The sequence below is a fragment of the Gopherus flavomarginatus genome, chromosome 2 (genome assembly GCF_025201925.1).
Source record: "Gopherus flavomarginatus isolate rGopFla2 chromosome 2, rGopFla2.mat.asm, whole genome shotgun sequence".
In the NCBI taxonomy this organism is placed as follows: domain Eukaryota; kingdom Metazoa; phylum Chordata; order Testudines; family Testudinidae; genus Gopherus; species Gopherus flavomarginatus.
In genome coordinates, this window is record NC_066618.1 from 120,803,147 (window position 1) to 120,823,974 (window position 20,828).

Genomic DNA, 20,828 nt, shown 5'->3' on the forward strand with positions numbered 1-20,828 from the left:
CACAGTATATGCTACTTGATCACTTATGCTGGATGCTTGAGGTCCAACAGAAGAACATTATCAACTCCTCCTTCTGTTGCCTCCTGTTTAAGAACGATTTTCTCTGCTGGCTGGGATGTGCCTTTTGTTCCACTGCCTTTGTCTTTCTTTACTTTAGTGATCACTTCTGTGTAGGAAATCTCTTCTGTGACTGGTTCTTCTGCCCCACTCGCTGAAACTGCATGCACACCAGCTTCCTGGATTCCTTCTTGCCCTTCAGCTACTGTTCGCTCTTTATCTTTCTTATTGAGCTTGAATGTCTCCTTTGTTGGAGCAGCTTTTGAAATAGTTTTCTTGAGCCTTATCCCAGATTGTTTCAGCCTCTCTCCTGACTGCCTCAGTCTCTCTCGCCTCTCTGGTGTCACTATTCTAGTTCGAAGCCTGGTCACCTTCTTGCCAAAATTTTGTCTGGTCTTCTGCATATTTTCCCTTGAAAATGCCTTTTTGATATTATCTATGCGTCTCATGCCTGATTTTTTAAATCGGGATGTTCTGCTTTCGTCTATATAATATTCTTCATCAGAAGAGAGGTCATCAGGTGGGAAAAATTGCTCCTCTAGGTTTTCACCTCTTGCCCTGTCTTTGATAACAGACAGCGAAGATGGGCATTCTGTTTCCTCCTGTGAATGAAAACAGAAAGACATTGGTCCGCTAATGTTTTAAGGGAGCAGAGCATTTAAGCATATAGTTTTTTTGGCTTCTTATTTGTAAGTATCAACAACTGAGCTGTAATGATGTGGCACAGGGAGGAGGGGTCTCGCCTGAGAACCTGCACGATCTGCTGAGGATAAAGGAGACTGGAAAAGCTCTGATTTTGCAGCCTCTGTTCAGTCCCATGCCTATTAAGGAGATTGCTTTAAAGGCTGGTTCTACTCTGAAAAGGGATGAACAATATAAAACTCACATCGTGTCCCACATTTAGTGTGCCTCAATGGACTGCAGCTCAAATGTGCTTAGTTTGCAGTTAGAAAGGATGTTTTTCTAGCTACCAGCCCTGCTATTCTGAGGTTGGAGAGTCAAGCTGGGTTCTCTCCTTCTCATATATCACCAATAACGAGCACCATGCAGGACAAGTTGGCCTTCACCTACATACAGCCTCACTGACTCCATATGAATGTCCCATATGAACCTGTAGTCCCCTCCTCACTTTCATTAGGTTTGCACAGTTGTAATTAACTGGAACTTAGCAGCGAAATCTGTTAATGCACAGGGAGGAACAGAGTCCAGCTCAGACTCATCTAGGGTATGTCTTCACTGCAGCTAGGCCAGGCACCCAGGTCTGAGCACCTAGGTCAGTCTAGCCTGACTGCTGATGGCCACACTGCAAAGCCCTACTGGTGGTGTTGTGTCCTCTGCTTATGCACGCACATGTGTGGCTGAGAGCATAGCCTGTGTCCTCACTGCAAAGGGGACAGGTTCCAGCCCAAGTTAAAGTGAAGTCTGGACTTTAATCCGTATACAAGTAGGGACATTAGACCAGGTTTAAAGCACCTCCAAACCCAGGTAAAAGGTTAGTGTGTGTGGATAGTGACAGGGGTTGTGCTAAAACCCAGGGAAGAGCCCGGGTGAACTCTGCAGTGACAACACACCCTTTGGTTCACAGGAGTGAAATGTCACTGACGTGTGCTGGTAAGGCTCAGTACACACCAGGAGCTGATCTGCTGAATGGGAAGCCATTTTTACATAGTCACTTTTCAGCACCACATTTTACTCCTCCCCTATCAATTTAGCAACAAAAGCAAAGCTCCAGATGGCAGTAGTAGAGGTGGGCAACCTTTAGAAATACATGAATGGCGTTGTTTAGTATTACAGGCATTGAGGCATTTTCAACAGTAAACATATATTATCCCATGTTAATGCATTAACTGACCACTCAGCAAATCTTTGTGGGTCTCTGTAGTAGGTCTTCAATGGGAGGTTACTGAATGGTGCATTAATCACCTTGGTATCCACTGCCTGCCATGTCACAACGATTGCTAATTTATACTGAATATTAAATACATAGTCTAGACAAGTGCCATCCTAGCCATGTACTAAGCAGTGAAACTATATGATAAAATACATTTACTTTACACCTTTGGCTTTGTTTGGCTGCCCGCTATCCACTAATCCCTGTCAGTGAGTTCAGCAGGGCGCTGGGGAGGAACGGTAGCTGCATTTTGAAAAGAAGTGATCTAAAGGGAGGCAGAGCAATTGGTTGCTTGTGGAAGAGGTGAGCATCTCAGCCATTGGGGTGATAGGGGTGCTGTAGATACCTAGAGAAAGAGAGATTTTAACTGCCAAAAAAGTGCAAGTTATACCAGAATTTTCTGAAAGCTCTTTTTGGGCAGTAAGTTACTGAGCATCATTTTAATGGTAAATTATGTGCAAAAAGTTGAGGGTGACTATTCCGTAAAAGGATACTTCTGAAAAGAGTAGACCCAACCTGCAAATCAGTCACACAGCTGCTGAGCCAAGAACCATTTAGCTCTGTGTAATGATTCCCATGGAGATTCTGGATCAGCCCTGTAGAGGCAATTTCTGTCTGATACTACCAGACATATAGTAGAAAACGCAGAATCAGTAGCAGCTGTGAGATGGAAACTGGCACCCCTTTCTTACCCCAGCAATCTCCCCCTTGTGCACACAAACAACGCTGCATAAAGTTTGTTCATATTCCCAAGAGGAGCAGCTCCTCACACAGCCTCAGGCAGAAGACATGGTATATTAATATTGTTTTTGCATAATGTATCATTTCCCAATTGTGGACTTATCACACCTGATTCCTGGAGCTTGTCAGAATGTGGGCCATAGCTTAATAATATTTTCTAACTACCAAAGATGTTTGAATGAGAGAGTCCACCAAGTACCAGTCAGTTTCGCAAATGTATCTTGTGCTGATGAATTCCTGTTTGGTGCACTGCAAACTGAACTGATTTCTGGCCAGAAAAACAGCTGTAATTTTCAAAACGCAAATGCATGTTTAATTTTACTTTACAAAGTATTAAACTATCAGTAATATATAATAAAATATATTAAGCCACTTGGCAAATAAAGGCTGTTTATAGTTTGGTCATCTTATTCTGGCTTCTTTAAAATGGCTGTTAATGCTTATCAAAATTAAGGGGAAATTATTTTGCTGTGAGATCAGCAGAATTTTATTTAACTCCATATATCAAACCCAGAATGAGCAAGAACTAGAATTCTTTGTTAATAATCTTCATTAATGTGTGAAAATTAACTTTATTACCTGGCTGTGTTATAGCTTCTTTTCATAAAATGAGGGATAGAGTTAACATAGAGCAGCTTTTCTGTAATTAAACTCTTAATGTTTGTAAATTATAGACCACTACTTTTGCTGAAACATTGACAACAATATTTCCTTACTAACTATTCTGAAACATCAATCCATACAGGGATGAGTACAGTAGGGTGAGATTTAAGAGTCTCTCCTATAAGAAGAAAATGAGAGCTTAGGTTCTTTAGACAACATTTGGGCTAACTACTGTCATCCCCTAGTACACAGAAGACTCCCGCAGGCTTGTGTTCCCTAATGTTCTTCAGTTGTATTTAGATTTACAGTTCACTGGTTTAAAGGGCTGGGTGTAACACACACGCATGCACACACGCACACACACACTCTCTCTCTCTAGAATTAAGAACTATGAACTGTAAATGATCATATGCATGTTTTATGTCTAGGGAATGGGACTGGCACCCAGGAGTTCTGAGCAATATTTTTCAATCAACTCCTTGTGTGACTTTTGCCAAATAATTTAATTTCTCTTCTTCAGTTCCTGCCTCTCCCCTGGAGAAACCAGGTATACAAAGGCTAAATTCATTCAGGTTTGTATGTCACACTGCAATCCTTAAATGGGAGGTGCTACAGAAATGCACTGTCTTACTGGAACTGGTTAACATTGTGAAGGTTTTTCAAAATAAAAATCAGGGCTATGTTTCATTTCGGTAGGGAACTGCCCATTTTGATCCTCCAACAGGGGGAGGGATAGCTCAGTGGTTTGAGAATTGGCCTGCTAAACCCAGGGTTGTGAGCTCAGTCCTTAAGAGGGCCACTTAGGGATCGGGGGTAAAAATCAGTACTTGGTCCTGCTAGTGAAGGCCAGGGGTTGGACTCAATGATCTTTCAAGGTCCCTTCCAGTTCTAGGAGATTGGTATATCTCCAATTATTATTATAACAGGTTTTAGCATTACAAAGTCATTTTTGTTTACTAGGGAAGAGGGAGAATAAAAGCTTCTGTATCCCAGAGTTAGCACATCTGAGGAGAGTCAGTCTTAGCACTAGGGGGGACTCTGAGGTGGGAAAAGATGGCTAAGAGTTTGATCCTGTTCCCCCTGAAGTCAAAGGCAACATCCCATTGACTTCATTGGTGCAGGTTCAAGCCCTAAACTGGGTAAGTACCTCTCCCATAGTCCTACTAAGAAAATAAACTGTTCGCTGATGGAAACAGCAGGATGTGGCAGTAGCCCTAGGAGGGGAAAAAGAGCAAGATGCCTGCCTGCTTTTCCCCTTCTTCCAGCAGCAGGAGCACAAGGCGATGGCTTGCAAGGTAGCCAGATCAAATTAAAAAGGGAATAGGCAAGGTGGGTCCTTCCCGCCCAAATGTAAATTATTGTACTCACCTCATCTTACCTGGCCTAGCCAGCTGGCTAGCCCCTGAGATAGGAGTGATTTGAGTTATAGAATGCTGGTGCAAATCAATGGGAAATACCCATGTGCTTAAAGTTAAGCCTGTGCTTAAGAGTTTGGCTGGAAAGGAGCCAGAGCGCTCAGCACCTTGCCAGCTCAAGCCTTGCATAAATAGCGTTTATCATCTCTGCATAGTGACAGAGTCTTGCACCGTAGTAAGAGATGCTACACAGATTGGGTTTTTTTTGTAAATTGTATTTACACTATTAATATTTGCACTACTTGTGAAATAGTGTCTGATCACACCACTGAATACATCTAGAAATGCCTGTGCACACCAGTGCTATTAAGACTGTGCATAAAACTCAACTTGGGTTTGTCTTGCTTTTGAGTACCTCACTCTGCCAGCATGCAGCCCCAGCTCACTAACAGCCACGTACAACAAAGCGGCTGGTTTTAAGCTCTGGTCTGAACAGCACAAAGTAAACAATATGAAACTCGCTGTAGCTACTTTGAGGATAAATGTCTGCACCATTACTGCTTACATTCGAATAGATGTCCCCACAGAGAGTAAAATATTTCAAACTTGATGTTTATAACACAAAGCCATTCCTTCCGGCAGAACCTGAAAGCTCCATTGCCACTGTGGATACCTTCGCTCTTATTTTCAATTTAAGTCAAAGTTATAAAAGCCGTACTGTGTGTGCATGCACCATGGACTTTGTAATGCAGTATGTTAATGGGCTGCCAGTGCACTCTTGGATCTGCGTCTGTGTATGCAACTTAGGAAACTTCTAGCCACTGCTGCCTCTTTTCCTTAGTGAAGGTGCACAGGAAAAGAGGCAGGGATCCTACTGAGTCCTATCTTCTTCCATATGCTATAGAAAGGGATGCATGGAATGAGGCAAGGACTCCTGCCTCCCTGACTGTACATAGTGGGACTTACAGAGCATTCTCGTGCTGCCTAACAAGTAGAGGAATGTCTTTGTTTCCCCCTTGATTTGTTAACATGGGAAATTCCAGACGTCCGTAAGTCGATTCTTAACTTTGTCTTCAATAACCTAAGAGACTGAACCTCTTAAGTGTCTCACTGTAAGGCAGGTTTTCCAGACCTGTGATCATTCTTGTGTCACTTGTCGAAACCCTCTCCAATTTTTCAACAGCTTTTGTAGTGTGGCCACCAGACTGCAACACGGCGTTGCAGTAATGGTCTCACCAGGGCGGTATGTAGTGGTAATACTGCCTCATTACTGCTCCTTGATATTCCTCTGTTTATAGATCTCAGGATCACTGATTGTCTTTGGCCACAGCTTCGCAGTGGGCATTCATGTTCAGCTGCTTATCCACCATGAACGCTAAAATCCTTTTCAGAGCCATTGCTTTCTAAGATACAGTCCCTTCTACTGCCCTCTTTGCTTTTAAATATTTGACTTTGCATTTGGCTGAATTAAAATACATGTATGTTTGCACCTAGCTTACCAAATGCGCAAGATCATTCTGTATAATGACGTGTCCTTGTTATTTACCACTCCACCAATCTTTGGGAAATCTGAAAACTTTATCAATTATTTTATATTTTCCTCTAGACGACTGAGGAAAATACTAAATAGCATTTGACCAAGATTCCTGCAGCGCCCACTCATAACATCCCCTACTTGATGATCCTTTCCCGTTAACAATTACATTTTCAGATTAGCAGTTAGCCATTTTCTAGTCAATGCTGTGTATGCGACAGTGACTTTATATAGTGCTAAGGATTTTTTTAATCAGTGTCAGGCGGTGTAAGTTCACATGCAGACATCTCATTATCAACTAAATGTGTAGTCTCATCTGAGGCTATAAAGTTTGACAAAAACCTATTTTTCATAAAAGCCATATTGATTTAAATTAATTATGCTACAATACCTTATTTCTTTATTGACTGAATCCCATATCAGCAGTTCCATTATTTTACCAGGGATCAATGTTATGCTAACAGGCTTATAATTACCTGAGTCATCCCTTTTATTCTTGAAATTTTGGCATGACTTTAGCTTCCTTCCAGTCCTCTGGAACTTCTCCAGTGTTCCAAGTTTCATTAAATACCAGCAAAGAGGGTCTTGAGAGCTGCTCAGTCAACTCTTAAATTCGGAATGCTTAATTTTTGCAAACAGAGCTCTTTTAAAGGAAGGGGGATGCATTTGTTTTGATATGGAATAAAGCACTATCGACCCTTTTCAAAATGTACAAATACATCTTAATTCATCTGGAGCCTTTCCCTACTGCCTGCCCCGTGCCCCTGTGAGGCAGGTCTCAATATTTTCTTTTTACATATGGGGAAACCCAGAAGATACATTTACACAACAAAGAAATGTCAGCTTCAGGACTGGAATGAAAGTGTCTTTGCTCCAGCCCCAGTACATAATCCACTGAGGCCATAATACTCTCGCGTCAAGTAAGCTGGTTATTCCACTGATAAAGCAGAGCTTTAAAGTAATGAAAAAACACTATTTATCTTAAAGCACATTTGAGAGGTGAGTACGCAAGAGTAACCTCATTACAGGGCAGAGAGGCTGAGAGACTTTCCAGTAGTGATGTAGGAAGGGTCAGACCCAGGACAGCAACAAATAGCCCCAAAACAAGGCTGGACAGTGCTCCTCAGTTGAGCCTTTCCATGCGCAGTTGAGATTCAAAAGCTGCAACTATTCTGGCTGCAGTGGTTTGGTGTGTTTTTTTTTTAAAGCTTCTTTTTCCTTATTTTTTTTAATAATAAGAAAATCTGATCCCCCCCCCGCCCCCGGCCCGTTTTCACAAGCAACTGAACCATTTTGTTCAAACTTGCCAGACAAAAATACACACGTGAGCAGAGACCAGACATGGAAAATTTCCATCCAAATGGTGACTGTTGCCCAAACTTGCAAGCATCCGATAAAAGGGAGTTATAATGTAACAATTGGCTTATAAACACATTAAGATATTGTTTCACATGGACATAAGGTGTTCAAGGCTACACAAAACCCCCAAGAGAAATGAGAATGAGAATATGTCACATTTTACATACAAGGAAACTAAAGGCCTGGCTACAGCACAGTGTAAGCCCATGGTTAGTAGAACTTGAGTTAGCAAAGCCTGGGGTGGTTAACCGAGGACTTGAATCTACATTCATTTGTAACTCTAGTTTAGGAATTGTTAAACCCTGGAGCTCCAGTGTCTACACTACATTGTGCGGGCCTGAGTCCAAACATCCATTTCCCAGACTTCCTCACACTCTCCCAAACCGGGGTTGCTCTAGCCTTTTGTTGCCAGTGCAGTGTGGGAAAACTTGTCTGTTCGTCAAACTTGAGGACAAGGAAAGTTGGCCCATGGGATATGTTTGGTGAACACCCCAAAGCATGAGGCCAGAGGGGCTGTGTCTACACCGCAAAGCAACAGCGCTTGAATCCTGGGTCCCTGCTTGACCTAGTGTGCTCAGACCCTGCACACCTATGGGGTCCTGGGCCCCTGGGGGCAAACCCTGGATTAGTGCAATTTGTGTGTCAGTGGAAGGAGGGTTAGGCTTGAGCCTAAATTCGAACCTTGAGCTTACTAGACACCCCATAATACACAAAGAATAAAAACCTGGCCCTCATTGAAGTCAATGGCAAAGTTTCCATTGACTTCAATGGGACCAGTAGTTCACCCAACGAGTTGTCAGTAACTAGGAAACAGATAAGGCCTATGTCAAAAATGGCTTTATCTTTACTTGTAGAGGTATGTCAGGTACCTGTAGCTGTAGGTAACAGTGAAAGGCTCTGGCAGGGGGCGGGGGACAGCAGGGAAAGGCTCTGGCAGCTCCCTGTGGCTGGAGCCTTTCCCTGCTGCTGGAGTCTTTCTCCGTAGTGGAAAAAGGCTCCAGCAGTGGGGAGGCAGTAGACTAGCAGGGTAGACATGGGAGAAAACTGTTTGGAAATGTAGAGAGCTGTGTAGGGTCCACAGCCCATGATACTGGCTTGTCTCTACCCTACTCACCTAACAGTGCCTCTGTGTTTATAGTGCTAGTTAAACCTGTGCTAGCTGGGCATGCTGTGTCTGAACGCTGTAAAAGTAGACATACCTATTGAGTGCCATTCCCTCTGCCCCTTTTCCATACTCATTCCTTCCTAAATAGGTTATAACAATTGATTTTAACATTCCAGGAGCGCGAATCATCCTGTAACATTTTAGTAATACAAACTATATTGAATTTATGCCATCCATGAGCAACGCTAATACCTCTTGTTTATTACTCAGGCTTCTAGTAATTGGTGTCTAGGCAATTCAAGAATTTCTTCTCTTCCTGCCCTTTTGTTCCTTGATTAATTTTGTTTTCAACATCTTGATTTTGTGCTAACTGAATGCTCATAGTTTGCCTCTTTTTAACCCTCCCCTTTTGCTATTAGTTTAACACCCTTCTGACTACTCTAGCCAGCCTGTCCCAGAGGAGATTGGTCCCCCTTCCACTGAGATGGAGGCCATCCAAACTAGATAACCCCCCTCTCCCCATAAAAGCTGGACCAATGGTCCACAAAACCAAAACCCTCTACCCAACACCACGTACCTAGCCAGCGGTTCAGTTCCAGAATCTTTCCCATGAGGCGAAAAGTACCTGGCCTGTAGAGCTGGTCAAATTTTTCTGAATGCAAGGGGGTTTTTTCCACAGAAAAATGACATTTACAAAAAAAGTTTTGTTCAAAACTATTGACTTTTTCAACAATCTTCATTTTTGTAACTTTTTTGCCGCTTTTTAATACAAATTTTTATAAAAATATGTCGTCAAAACAGTTACTAAAATTTTTTGTTTGCTGAAGAATGGATGTTTAGTAAATGAAAAACATAATCATTTCAGTGATGATTTGATAAAAGAATGTAATGTAAATAACACAAAAATAATGAAAAATTGGTCAATTTTTACTGGGAGAAATGGAAATGACTTAAATGAATTAAAAATGCTAAGTATGTGCACTAGGTTTGTCTCTCAGTGCCCAGACTGCGTTTGCCAGGCTGGCAGTTAAAAAAGACCATCTCTGTCTTTGTAAACATCTGATCCAGAAATAATTGAGACAATGTCATGAAACTCCAGAAAACCATTTATTTACAGTTACTTTTCAGGCTGCACTTTAAAACTAAAATGATCAATACACACAACCCTCCCACTCATTTCCCAGTCCCAAGTAAAAAGTTAAAAAAATGATAAAAATGTATAGAAAATAAAAATAAAAAACAAAATAGTGTGACATCCCCTCAACTCCAGAATCTATTTTGAAAAATACAATAACCATTACAAGCCAAACTGCTCTCAACCTCCTCAAAGTCAGAACATCCTTACATTATACCAAAACTACAAGCAAAACAGACAAAAATACAGAATTATGTCATTTTATTGTGCTGCTCAGAGCAAAGTAACGGGCCAGTGACCTGTCACCCTGAGCCTACATGTTGGGGGGAATACTCAAAACATTTAAAACATTATGCAAAATATTTAAGGAACACTAATGGGATTAATAAACCCCTCACACTCCTGAAGCTGGAGCACAAATCAGGTAATAGGCAGTCCAGTGCCCAGCTTGTTGACGGAGTGGTGACTGACAGCTGATTTGTAAAAGAAACAACCTAGAAATGTTTGCTGCATGATAAAGAAAAACAAAAATACCCTCACTGGACAGGCCTGCAAACAATCTGCAGCTTGTAGGCAAGAAACTACATCAAAACAATATCACAGCCTAGGAATTTACATTTTACATTGACCGTACATTATTCAAAACAACACCCAAAGTAAATCTCCAAAACACCACATCAGTCTCATGTCTATTAATACACATATTAACCATGTAGCTGGTTGGTTAACTGAAATTACCATAACAACCCGTCCATTGACCAAAAAGTGTCCTTAGCATAACACAATTTATGTTACTGCTAAAGCCCCCTTGCAATTAACCCTTCAGTCAATCCTTATCCTCTGGTGAATATCCAATTACAAAGCACCCTATCATTTTGTAAGTGTGTCACTCTTTCACTGCAAGCATGGGACTAAATCCCACGCGATCCTCCTGTAGTTTTGCAGATGTGGAATTATAATCTCTGCCATCAGGCCAAGTCTGTTCAAATAGGAGCAAAATAGGATTATTTCTTAAGGGCACCTGTGGGAGTTCACTCCATTAAGTACGTGCTGAATAAACTCTTCTGCACATAAGACCAAAACGATGCCATTCTGGGGCCAGATGCTACAGCTGGCATGTAGACTTGTTCTTACATAATGAAAAGTGCTTAGTGTGACCAGCACAGTAAATCTTCATTTTATTTTCCTAAAGCTTCAACTACAATCCGTGCTCCTTAAATTCTGACAGGGGGTCACCAATTTAACCCAAACCACATGAATCCCTCAGTGTTGTTATAGGTAATATCTTTTACTGGCCTAACTGCTGTTGGTGAGAGAGATGCGCATTCCCCCTTACACAGAGCTCTTCTTCAGGTCTGGGAAAGGTACTTAGAGTGTCACAGCTAAATACCAGGTGGGCCGTTTAGCATAGGTAGTTTGCACGTGTTGCAAGGGGTCATTCAAGGTGAAGAGGCCCGTTAACACCCCTGTTGTAAAAAATGGTCACGCACAGGTGATAGGGTGTTTTTGTCTTTTATCATTTTCCTGTCTGAGTTCATTCAAGAGGGGAGTGATTAGGGCTGGTTTCACCCACATAATTGTTATTGGAGCATTCAGAGGTGACATATGAGGGGGGACATGTGGGGTCAAGTGCCCCCCCTAGATTGGCCTGCTGGGGGGAAGAGCGAGAGGGGCTCTGTCCTCCTTTCCCAGCGCCGCCCCTCCCCCAGCACATTTGGCCACTCTCCCTGGCAGCCAGGCGAGGAGCAGGATGGAGTTGCTTCTGCCTGAGACAGCCTGGCTGGGAGGGAGCGGTGGCCTGCTGCCTGTCTGGGCTTGGCTGCTGGGGATGGGGGAGGCCTATCCCCAAGCATGCCAAGGAAGGAGGAAGGGGGGCTCCGACTCACTGGATTTATGGCTTATTACAAGAATCTGTAACCCAGTAACCTCCCTTTTTGTCCTATGAGTCCAGAGGTGTTAATGGGCCACTTCACCTTGACTGGTCCCTTAGAACATGTGCTAACTACCTCTGCTAAACTAGCTGTTCGACCTTGTATTTAGCCAAGATACTGAGTATCTTTCCCAGACCTGAAGAAGAGCTCTGTGTACCTCAAAAGCTGCTCTCTCTCACCAACAGAAGTTGGCCCAATGAAAGATATTACCTCACCCACCTTGTCTCATCAAGAAATCCATTCTCTCATTAATTGAGTAGAGTGATTCAATGAGAACTCAGTGAGCAAGAAGTTTGACAACTATGCAATGTCATTCTGAGCAACTCCCATCTCATCCACTCCTTGGGACAGCTTCTGAATGATGCAAAGGGCAGCTGCAGCCCCAGAAAAAAAGCTGTGAGAGAAATACGCACATTTAAACTTTGCTAAACAAGTAAGCCCAGTGAATCAGTACCTCTGAAGGAGTCTCTGACAGTCTAGTAAATACCCCTTAGGAGGTTCCATGGTGAGTGGTGTCAGCATAGGCAGCCCTGTGAATCTGTCATTATGAGCTCAAAATATGCAATTTCCTAGACAGCCTCTTTTAAATGTAGATACAAAGAATATCTGCACGTGTGAGAAGGGGCAGAGACAGGAACCAGACAGGAGGTGATATGATAAAAGAGGACATTTGCTAATAACCTGCTTTCAGTCCTGGCCCACAACAACAAAAGGCACAGGTCTTGCAGATTAGATACAGTTGGAAGAGATGCAGCTCTATTAAATACAGTAACTTCTCACTTAACGTTGTAGTTATGTTCCTGAAAAATGCGATTTTAAGCGAAACAATGTTAAGCGAATCCAATTTCCCCAAAAGAATTAATGTAAATAGGGTGGTTAGGTTCCAGGGAATTTTTTTTCACCAGACAAAAAGCTATATATTATATAGATATACACACAGTATATATTTTAAACAAACAATTTAATAGTGTTCACAGCAATGATGATTGTGAAGCTTGGTTGAGGTGGAGGAGTCAGAGGGTGGGATATTTCCCAGGGAATGCCTTGCAGCTAAATGATGAACTAGAACAGCTAAGCCCTCAAGGGTTAACACGTTGTTAATGTAGCCTCTCATCAAGGCAGCAGGAATGGAGGGGAGGGGAGATAGCATAGCAGACAGAGACAGACACACACCTTGTGTGTGGGAGAGAGAGATGCACACTGCCCCTTTAAATAAGCTGACCCACTCTTAAGTGCACTGTCTTTGTACGTGGACCAGGAAGTTGAGAGAGCAGCTGCTGCCCCAAGCTCTCTCTAGTCTGCGCCTCCTCCTTGCTCTATATGGAGAAGAAGGGGTAAGAGGGGTGGTGGAGCAGGGGGGCGGGGGACACTCTGACATTAAGCTCCTCCTCTCCCCAGCTTCCCCGCACAGCAAGCTGGAGGCTTGGGGAGCAGCTCCAAGGCAGAGAGCAGGTGCAGCACATGGCAGTGAGGGGAGGGATAGCTGCAATTGCTAGCCTGCTGGCAGCTGCTGCACAGGTAACTTAGGGGAGCTGATAGAGGGCTGCCGGTCCACCATGGTTCCAAGCCCCCACCAGCTAGCTGCAATGGGCTGCTCTTCCTGCAAGCAATGGATAAAGCAGGCGGCTGCCAAACGACATTAGAAGGGACTATGGCACAACTTTAAACGAGCACGTTCCCTAATTGATCAGCAGTGTAACAACGAAACGACGTTAACCGGGATGACTTTAAGTGAGGAGTTACTGTATACCAGGGTGCCACTGCTAACCACTAAAAATCTGTAACATGCTGTTGATGAGCTCAGATTTTCCCAGTTCTGCAAATGTGCTGTTCTGAGCAACTTCAGGCCTGTAACACCCATGGAAGAAAATGACTTCTGGAGTCTTCACTGGCATATAGAGTTTAATCAGAAGCTACTCATCCTGAAAGGCAAGTTCAGTCACCGGGAAGTAGAACTCCATTTCCCAGTGTGGACTCAGCACAAAAGGATAAGCACCAAGGAGACTTTTATAATGATCATCCACAATTCCTATGGATAAATCACTATCAAGGCTGTCTAATGATTTGGGGAAGTGGCATGGGAACTGGAGAGTGATCATCCAACTACAATATTCTGGTGCCTTCCAGGCCAAATCCAAGAAAAACTTTGAAAACAGGTCCCATACAAATGCAAATTAAGATCAGCTGTTTTCACCACTTCATTTTCCTGGATTGGGAAAGTCTATGTTGACTCTAGGAGGCTTATTAACTTGCCCTAGTTCATATCATCACAGGAGAACAGTAAGTCTGGATAAGTCTGATTACACTGGTTAAGAAAACACATGGAGTCAGGTTTATAATCCTATCTGAACAGAGCCCATGAAGTTCATAGCCATGAGCTGCCTTTTAGGGATAAAAATGATCAGACTAATCTCTGTCTTTCCCATCCCCCTTCAATTCCAAGCTTCTTTCCTTGTAAACATATCCCCAAAAGGGTAAATTTATCACTCCAGCATTGACAGGTTGTAACTGCTTTTTCCTAAGGAGCACAGGTTATTTGTGGTCTCCCTCTCTGCCTCCAGTGTTTTAGGAGGGCCACAGGCCAGTTCACAGTTGTGGGGGGCAGTATCCGGAGATACCACTGATGGCTCTAGGGCTCAGTCACAGCTGACTGAGCTGGCTCTGCTACTGAAGAGCCAACTTGGCTGTTGGCCACAACAGGAGCAGTCCGCTCAGAAGTGTGACCAACCACGTGATTTAGTGGACTAAGCATGGCCCTGAAGGTAATTCCTTTGCTACAGCCCTGCTCTGCCACAAATTCTCTCTATGATTTTAGCTAACGCAATTAACTTTTCTGTCTTAGTTTCCACATCTGTAAAATGGAATTATATAGTCACCTATGCCACATGAATAATATGAAGAGTAAATAGTTAAAGTTTGTAAAGCACAATGTAAGTACTAAAATTCGCTATAATGCACACCAAACCCTGCAGTGACTGGGGACCAAGCCGGCACCACATTCATCAGCTTAGTTAGACAACTGTCCCTTTAAAAAAACCTTAATTTTTAAAGGAATTTACTTGGAGCACCTTAAAAGCAGCAGCATCATGTCATCCGGGTGCCAGACCCGTGTCCAGCCAACCGTGCACAACCAACTGAGCTGCAACAGGAGTTTGATAGTGACCTGATGATTCTGTCACGTTTGTATTTTTATTTCTATACATGTAAATGAGTCAGGTAGGTTCGCAGTGTATCCCAACAAATCAAGTCGCCAACCTTCTTCACAATTCCAGGCCCTTGCCCTGTGTGTAATGATGTGATCATGGTGGAGAGGAATCAATTCTGGTGCGGTACAAGGCTGCAAAATTGTTTGGGAGGCCAACTCCAAAACATGAGTCAACTCATTTTAGGAATGCCCACTTTGATTGTCAAAGCATTTTCAAATGTGAAAGTCAGTAGCCATGAGTGAGATCCAGAATTCCTTTCATAGGACATCTTTTCTACGGGACTTCGTAACTAGTTCCTGAAATAAAAGATATTACCTCAGGCACCTTGCCTAACTGGTTCCTAAGCTCTTTTAAGCTTATAACTTCTAAATTAAAAAAAAAAAATTCACCTGAGGTAGCTCTCAGCTTGACCAGAGAGTTCCAAGAGAGGCCAAAAACAAAAACAAAAAACAGATTGCTTCAAAATGAAAAAAACAAACAAAGCATCCACACACACGCACACACTTTAATTCCATCTTTTAATTATTTACCCAGAATGACTAAAATAGCCAAAGACCACTTTACTGCAGACAAACATCCGTTTCTCTGGGCTGTTCCTCAAACCTGTCTGAGACTACGGCTTACCTATACAGTTGTGTCCCTCCAATCTCTACTACTGCAGTACCAACAGGCCACACAGTACCCTAATAATTTGAACTAAAACTGTGACTTTAACCATGACAACAGTCTGGGTGGCAGGGGTACCTGGCTGCCTCTCTCTCCATTACCTGGCCTTAAAAATTAATCATCTCTAGAACAGTGAAAAATATTCATATTGAGCCTCAAACCCACGTGCACTGAGTTTGGAAGGTTTCAACTCTTGTTGGATAGTTGAGGTCAAACCAGCAAGAGAACTTGCTTTGCTTCCAACTGACCTGAGCCTAATTACACTCTGCAGTTTGCTAACCCAATTGCAGACTGAACCCCCCCAACTGTTTTCTCAGCCTCAGTTCTAACAATGGCTAGTAAACCACCCCTTGTTCTCACTTCCCTAACTCTCATGGTCAAAGATTCTCATTAGGTCTCCCTTTAGCATAAGGACTTGTCCAACTCTTTTTTGTGAGGGATGAAGGGCTCTTGGACAATCATTTCCAGGCCAGCATTCTCTAATCGGCTTCTGCTGCTACTAATTGTTGTATCAAAACTATTAATTAAGAAAAATTAACTAGGGCAATTTTCTCTGTGTTGATTTTATAAACGAAGCCTGTTGTGCTGATTGACAGAGGCCATTACAGAAATACAAACTCATTGAGCCAAACAGGTAACACACAGTCCTTCACAATATCCCTAATGCCTCTCAGGCGAAATTCCAATGTAGATGAAGTCTTCCCTTCCAACATCCAACTCAATAATGAATGCGGTTATGATGCATTTAGCACCCAGTGCAGTAGCGAGGAAGTCCCAAATTGCTTCAGTGCATGTCAATGGACTGTCACGCCTCTTACAGTGATGTTTCACTCCATTAATGCCTTGGCAGTGGTGTGCAGGGGAGTTGGGGGAGGGGGAGGAGCATGGGACTGAGGCCTGGTCTACACTAGAAAAGATTGATTTAACTACATTGGTCAGGGGTGTGAAAAATACACACCCTGAGTGGTGCAATTAAACGAATTTAAGTTCCTGTGTAGACAGAATTCTTCCATTGACTTAGCTACCATCTCTCTCTGGGAGGTGGATTACCTATGCCAATGGGAGATAAGGCCGCCCGGGGGGGGGGAGCAAGTGGGGCAATTTGCCCCAGGCCCCGCAGGGGCCCCCACAAGAGTTTTTCAGGGCCCCTGGAGCAGGGTCCTTCACTCACTCCGGGGGCCCCGGAAAACTCTTCCGGGGCCTGGGCCCCTGGAGCTTCTTAGCTCCAGGTCTTCAGCGGCAATTTGGTGGCAGGGGGCCCTGCCACAGGTCTTCAGGGCACTTTGGCGGTCGGTCCCGGAGCGGAAGGACCCCCCAGCTGCCGAATTACCGTTGAAGTGGGACCTGCTGCCGAAGTGCTGGGTCTTTGGCGGCAATTTGGAGGCGGGGGGCCCCCGCCGTGGGTCTTCAGGGCACTTCAGAGGTGGGTCCTGGGAGCGGAAGGACCCCCTGCCACCGAATTGCCACCGAAGTGGAGGCCCCCCCCGCCACCGAAGACCCTGGGCCCACTGAATCCTCTGCGTGGCCCTCATGGGAGACTCTCCCCTCTTAGCATAAGCAGCATCTACACTGAAGTGCTGCAGCCCAGCAGCTGTGTCACTAGTATTTTTAGTGTAGATATGTGCTAAGAGGAATCCATTCTTGCTGTAGCTGATCTAAACAGGGATGGGAATATGAAGAGTGAAGAGGATAATTCAAGGTGCTGATTCTGTTCAAGAAAATCAGATGCATGGAGGCTCTTGGCAAAGTCTTCTTTGTCTCCTAAGAGGAGGCAATAGAAGTAGCAGCAGTTGTTGATGGTTCTGTGTAAATCATAGAATACCAGGGTTGGAAGGGACTTGAGGAGATCATCTAGTCCAACCCTCCTGCTTGAAGTAGGACCAATCCCCAGGCAGATTTTTACCCCAGTTCCCCTAAGTGGCCCCTCTCAAAAATTGAACTCACAACCCTGAGTTTAGCAGGCAAATGCTCAAGCCACTCAGCTATCCTTCCCCACCTAACCTCTGGTAGGACATTTCCACAGGCTTCTTTCATGAATTGTTTGAAAATAAATGACAACAAGCATGTCTGTGGGAAAAAAAACACACCATGTTTTGTATTGAATTAGCCATTCCGCCCCCTGCTCCCCCCCAATATTTTCAGAACATTGACTATTTTGAAATGGCTCATACAACAATTATGGAAGAGTGGGAGCAATGGAGCAGCACCCCACCAACGGACAAAGGATTCAAAGATGTTCATTTCCTCTGGCAATATGCTTACTTGCAAGGAAAAACAAAGAATATCTACACTCATATCTACCATAATGGTGTGGAGCAAGCACTATTAATGCAGCTTGCAAAAATTAAAAACATTAGGCCAGATTTTTGCCCTCAATTTCACCTCATCAGAGTCACATAGGCATGAGAGAAGAATTTGACCAACTGTCTGTATTTGATAAGATTTTATGCTATCATCAGTTTCCACTAGCACTGTTTTCATTGCTAACCAGAGGTTTGGAGAGTACCTCCTCTTACTAGAAATCAAATAATTTAAAAGCTAAACCAGGGCCTAGAAACACTTATGCACATGAGTAACTTTTCTCAGATGAACACTCCCAGTCACGGACATGGGTCTACTCACACAAAAAAACGTAATTTGTATGTGTTCACTGATACTTTAAAGAATATGTAATGATAAACGATGTACACAAACAAAACTTCTAGGGTCCTAGTAAGGAGCAAGCATCCTCAGTCCCCACCGAATTCTAGAGGAGTCGCGCATGTGATGCTAGCAGGCCAGGCGCCAGCTCAGCTCGCATCCCCATGCCTCACCTGAATACTGACAAATACCTAGCTAGAATCAGTCTGGCTCACCTGGGTGTTCGTATTGTTAACATTGGTAGAATGATAAGAATGTGTTTAGACTTTATGGAATGCTTGTGAGTTGCTGCAGGCATTAATCTCACTTACAATGGCTGTATCTCACATTACAAGGTAATAGCTGCGTGTTTGCACTGTAAGCCTCTGTAACTGTAAATCACCAGGCAGGAGACAGCCATTAACTAGTGTGAAATGCTGGTCTCCAACAGCAGTTATGTCCTGCCCAATAAGGAAGGACTATCGACACCAGATGAACTAGAGTGAAACATTTGAGAGGACAAAATACTTTATTGTTTACTCTCCCCTCTATGGAGATGGGTCTTGCAAGTGAATCCTTCCCATCAGCTGAGTTTGCATCTCAAAGTACAGGTGGGGAAGGGAATTAAAAAACCCTAACAAAGAGGAACTGTATCTTTATGCTAGACTGCAAGGCACACTAGGCATAAGCAAAAGCTCCCCAGTGCTTCGCGTGAGTTGGCCCTAAGGACATATAGAGCTTGTTTATTATAGAAGCTTTTATTACTTTTTTGAAATTTAAGATTGGAACGCTTATTTCCTTTTCCTATATAATAAATCTGTAGAGAGGTTATTATAGGATTGGCTGCAAGCATTGTCTTGACCTGGGGTAAATGACCGGTCCTTTGGGACTGGGATTAACCTGAATATTGCTGTGATCTTTGGTGTCAAGGACCATCTATCACACGTCTGCCCACGTGGGTGACAAGACAGACTTGTATTCCCAAAGGGATGGGCTGTGACTCCATGTTAAGGTTGTTAGAGAGCCTGAGGAGTTTACACTGGATAATTGGTTGGTAAAATCTAAGCACAGAATTTGGGGTTTGTGCCTCACTTCATAGCAGTCTGCCCTGAGGTTGGTACTCATGCTCCTGTGTCACTGCAGGACAGCTTGACAGAGCATGCTTAGAACTTCACAGGGGTAAGTCCTTAACACCTTGAATTGCAGCATTTTCCAGTAAGCTGCCTAGCCTTATAACTCCCCTAGCATGATTAACTTTTTTGTATTTGTATGATCCATGGACAAGAAACTTATTTTCAAGCAACTTGCATTCAGACAATAAGAACAAATGCTATTTATTCATTTACAAGAACAATATAATCGTAATGTAAGAAAAATTCATTATTTGTTTTTGATCCTACAAAACCTTGCTCATGTTAGTATTCCTTAGTCATGTATTTCCAAAGCAGTCAGTGAGACTACACGCAAAAGGACGGCTTGTGTGATAAGGGGGTGCAGGTCTGAACTTAGTTTTGAATATTCATTCCTATGAATTGAGACCATGAAAAAAAACTGTTCACACCTACAAAAAACCTTAATAACTTCAAATAAAATACACTAAACTTGAAAATTAGCATTAAAGTAGTGGCTAAATTTTGGAGCCATTAATAGTTTTACTGTTTGGACTTCTACCTAATATGGTGAAAAAATAACAGATGATTGTCAAGCATGACTAGCATGACAAGATTTACAGTGCTTGCCTCATATTACCTTTCACATAGGCAACAAATAGTCCTTGCTGATCTGCAGTTAATCTTACACTCCTGCCTGAAAAGCCAACCAATACTAATAATAGACTCTGTGAATTGCCATCAGTGGGTTCGTGTTGAAAGACACCGAGAGGCAGAAATCAATTCTATAACACAACTCCTACACTGGGAAAACTGTCTTTTGATTTGTTAAACAACTAGTGTTTCCCAGGAACTATCAAGGATGTGGCAAAACTTCAAAGGTAAAATAAATTAAAGTGCATTCATACCTGGTATATTACAACCCGAAATTTGTTTTTTCTCAGCATCTCCTCTTGTTTTGCTTCAACCTTTCGCACATTAGCACTCTGCTTTTCCACACGTGCCCTCACTTCTTTAACATGGGAACTAACTTTGCAGGTTTTCTCAAGCAACTTGTTAACAGTATAGCCTGTATTGCCATGAGTCTGGGCAAGCTTTAAAACATCAATCTGTATGGTCTTGATAGCGTTCTCCATTTCTCTGTGTCGCTCTTCAATTCTTTTCTGGCTCTCCTGTACACTGTGTACAATGCTAGCCACTTTATCTAGGACTGTCACAATTGTATATGCAGCATCTTGCTCTTCATCTTCTGTGACATTTGAGAGACGATTTTGATGGATTTTGTCAGCCTCCAAGGTAACTTCATGGTGATCCATTTTGTCTGCGTTCAGTCAGGTTTACAGGAACTGAAGTATAAATGCTCCCCACGATGACTGTTCAAATTGTAGGGAAACAATTCTAGCACCTGTGCAAGAAACTTGACAGCTGGCCTCAGAGATGTTCAGAGCAGGGTGTGAAACTCCACCCCTGGAGGATGGTCAAATATTTATAACTACAGACTATCCCTCCATGATTAT

The 20,828-nt window shown here is 43.1% G+C and overlaps 1 protein-coding gene across 1 annotated transcript; it reads right to left on the reverse strand.

Moving 5' to 3' along the window:
• Nucleotides 1-20: 20 nt before the first annotated feature.
• On the reverse strand, nucleotides 21-20,738 carry CAVIN4 (caveolae associated protein 4). The gene is made up of 2 exons (XM_050938246.1): nucleotides 20,220-20,738; nucleotides 21-659 (listed from the first exon to the last, which is right to left on the reverse strand). Exons 1-2 carry the CDS (start codon nucleotides 20,625-20,627, stop codon nucleotides 24-26), a joined length of 1,044 nt encoding a protein of 347 aa, XP_050794203.1. The 5' UTR covers nucleotides 20,628-20,738; the 3' UTR covers nucleotides 21-23.
• Between the last annotated feature and the right edge of the window lie 90 nt (nucleotides 20,739-20,828).

Bases quoted from the DNA above. Each gene is read 5' to 3' on its own strand.
- CAVIN4 (XM_050938246.1), bottom strand. From the start codon at position 20,627: ATGGATCACCATGAAGTTACCTTGGAGGCTGACAAAATCCATCAAAAT. The intron at 660-20,219 runs GTATGAATGCAC...TTTCATTCACAG, and splicing joins TTCGGGTTGTAATATACCAG to GAGGAAACAGAATGCCCATC.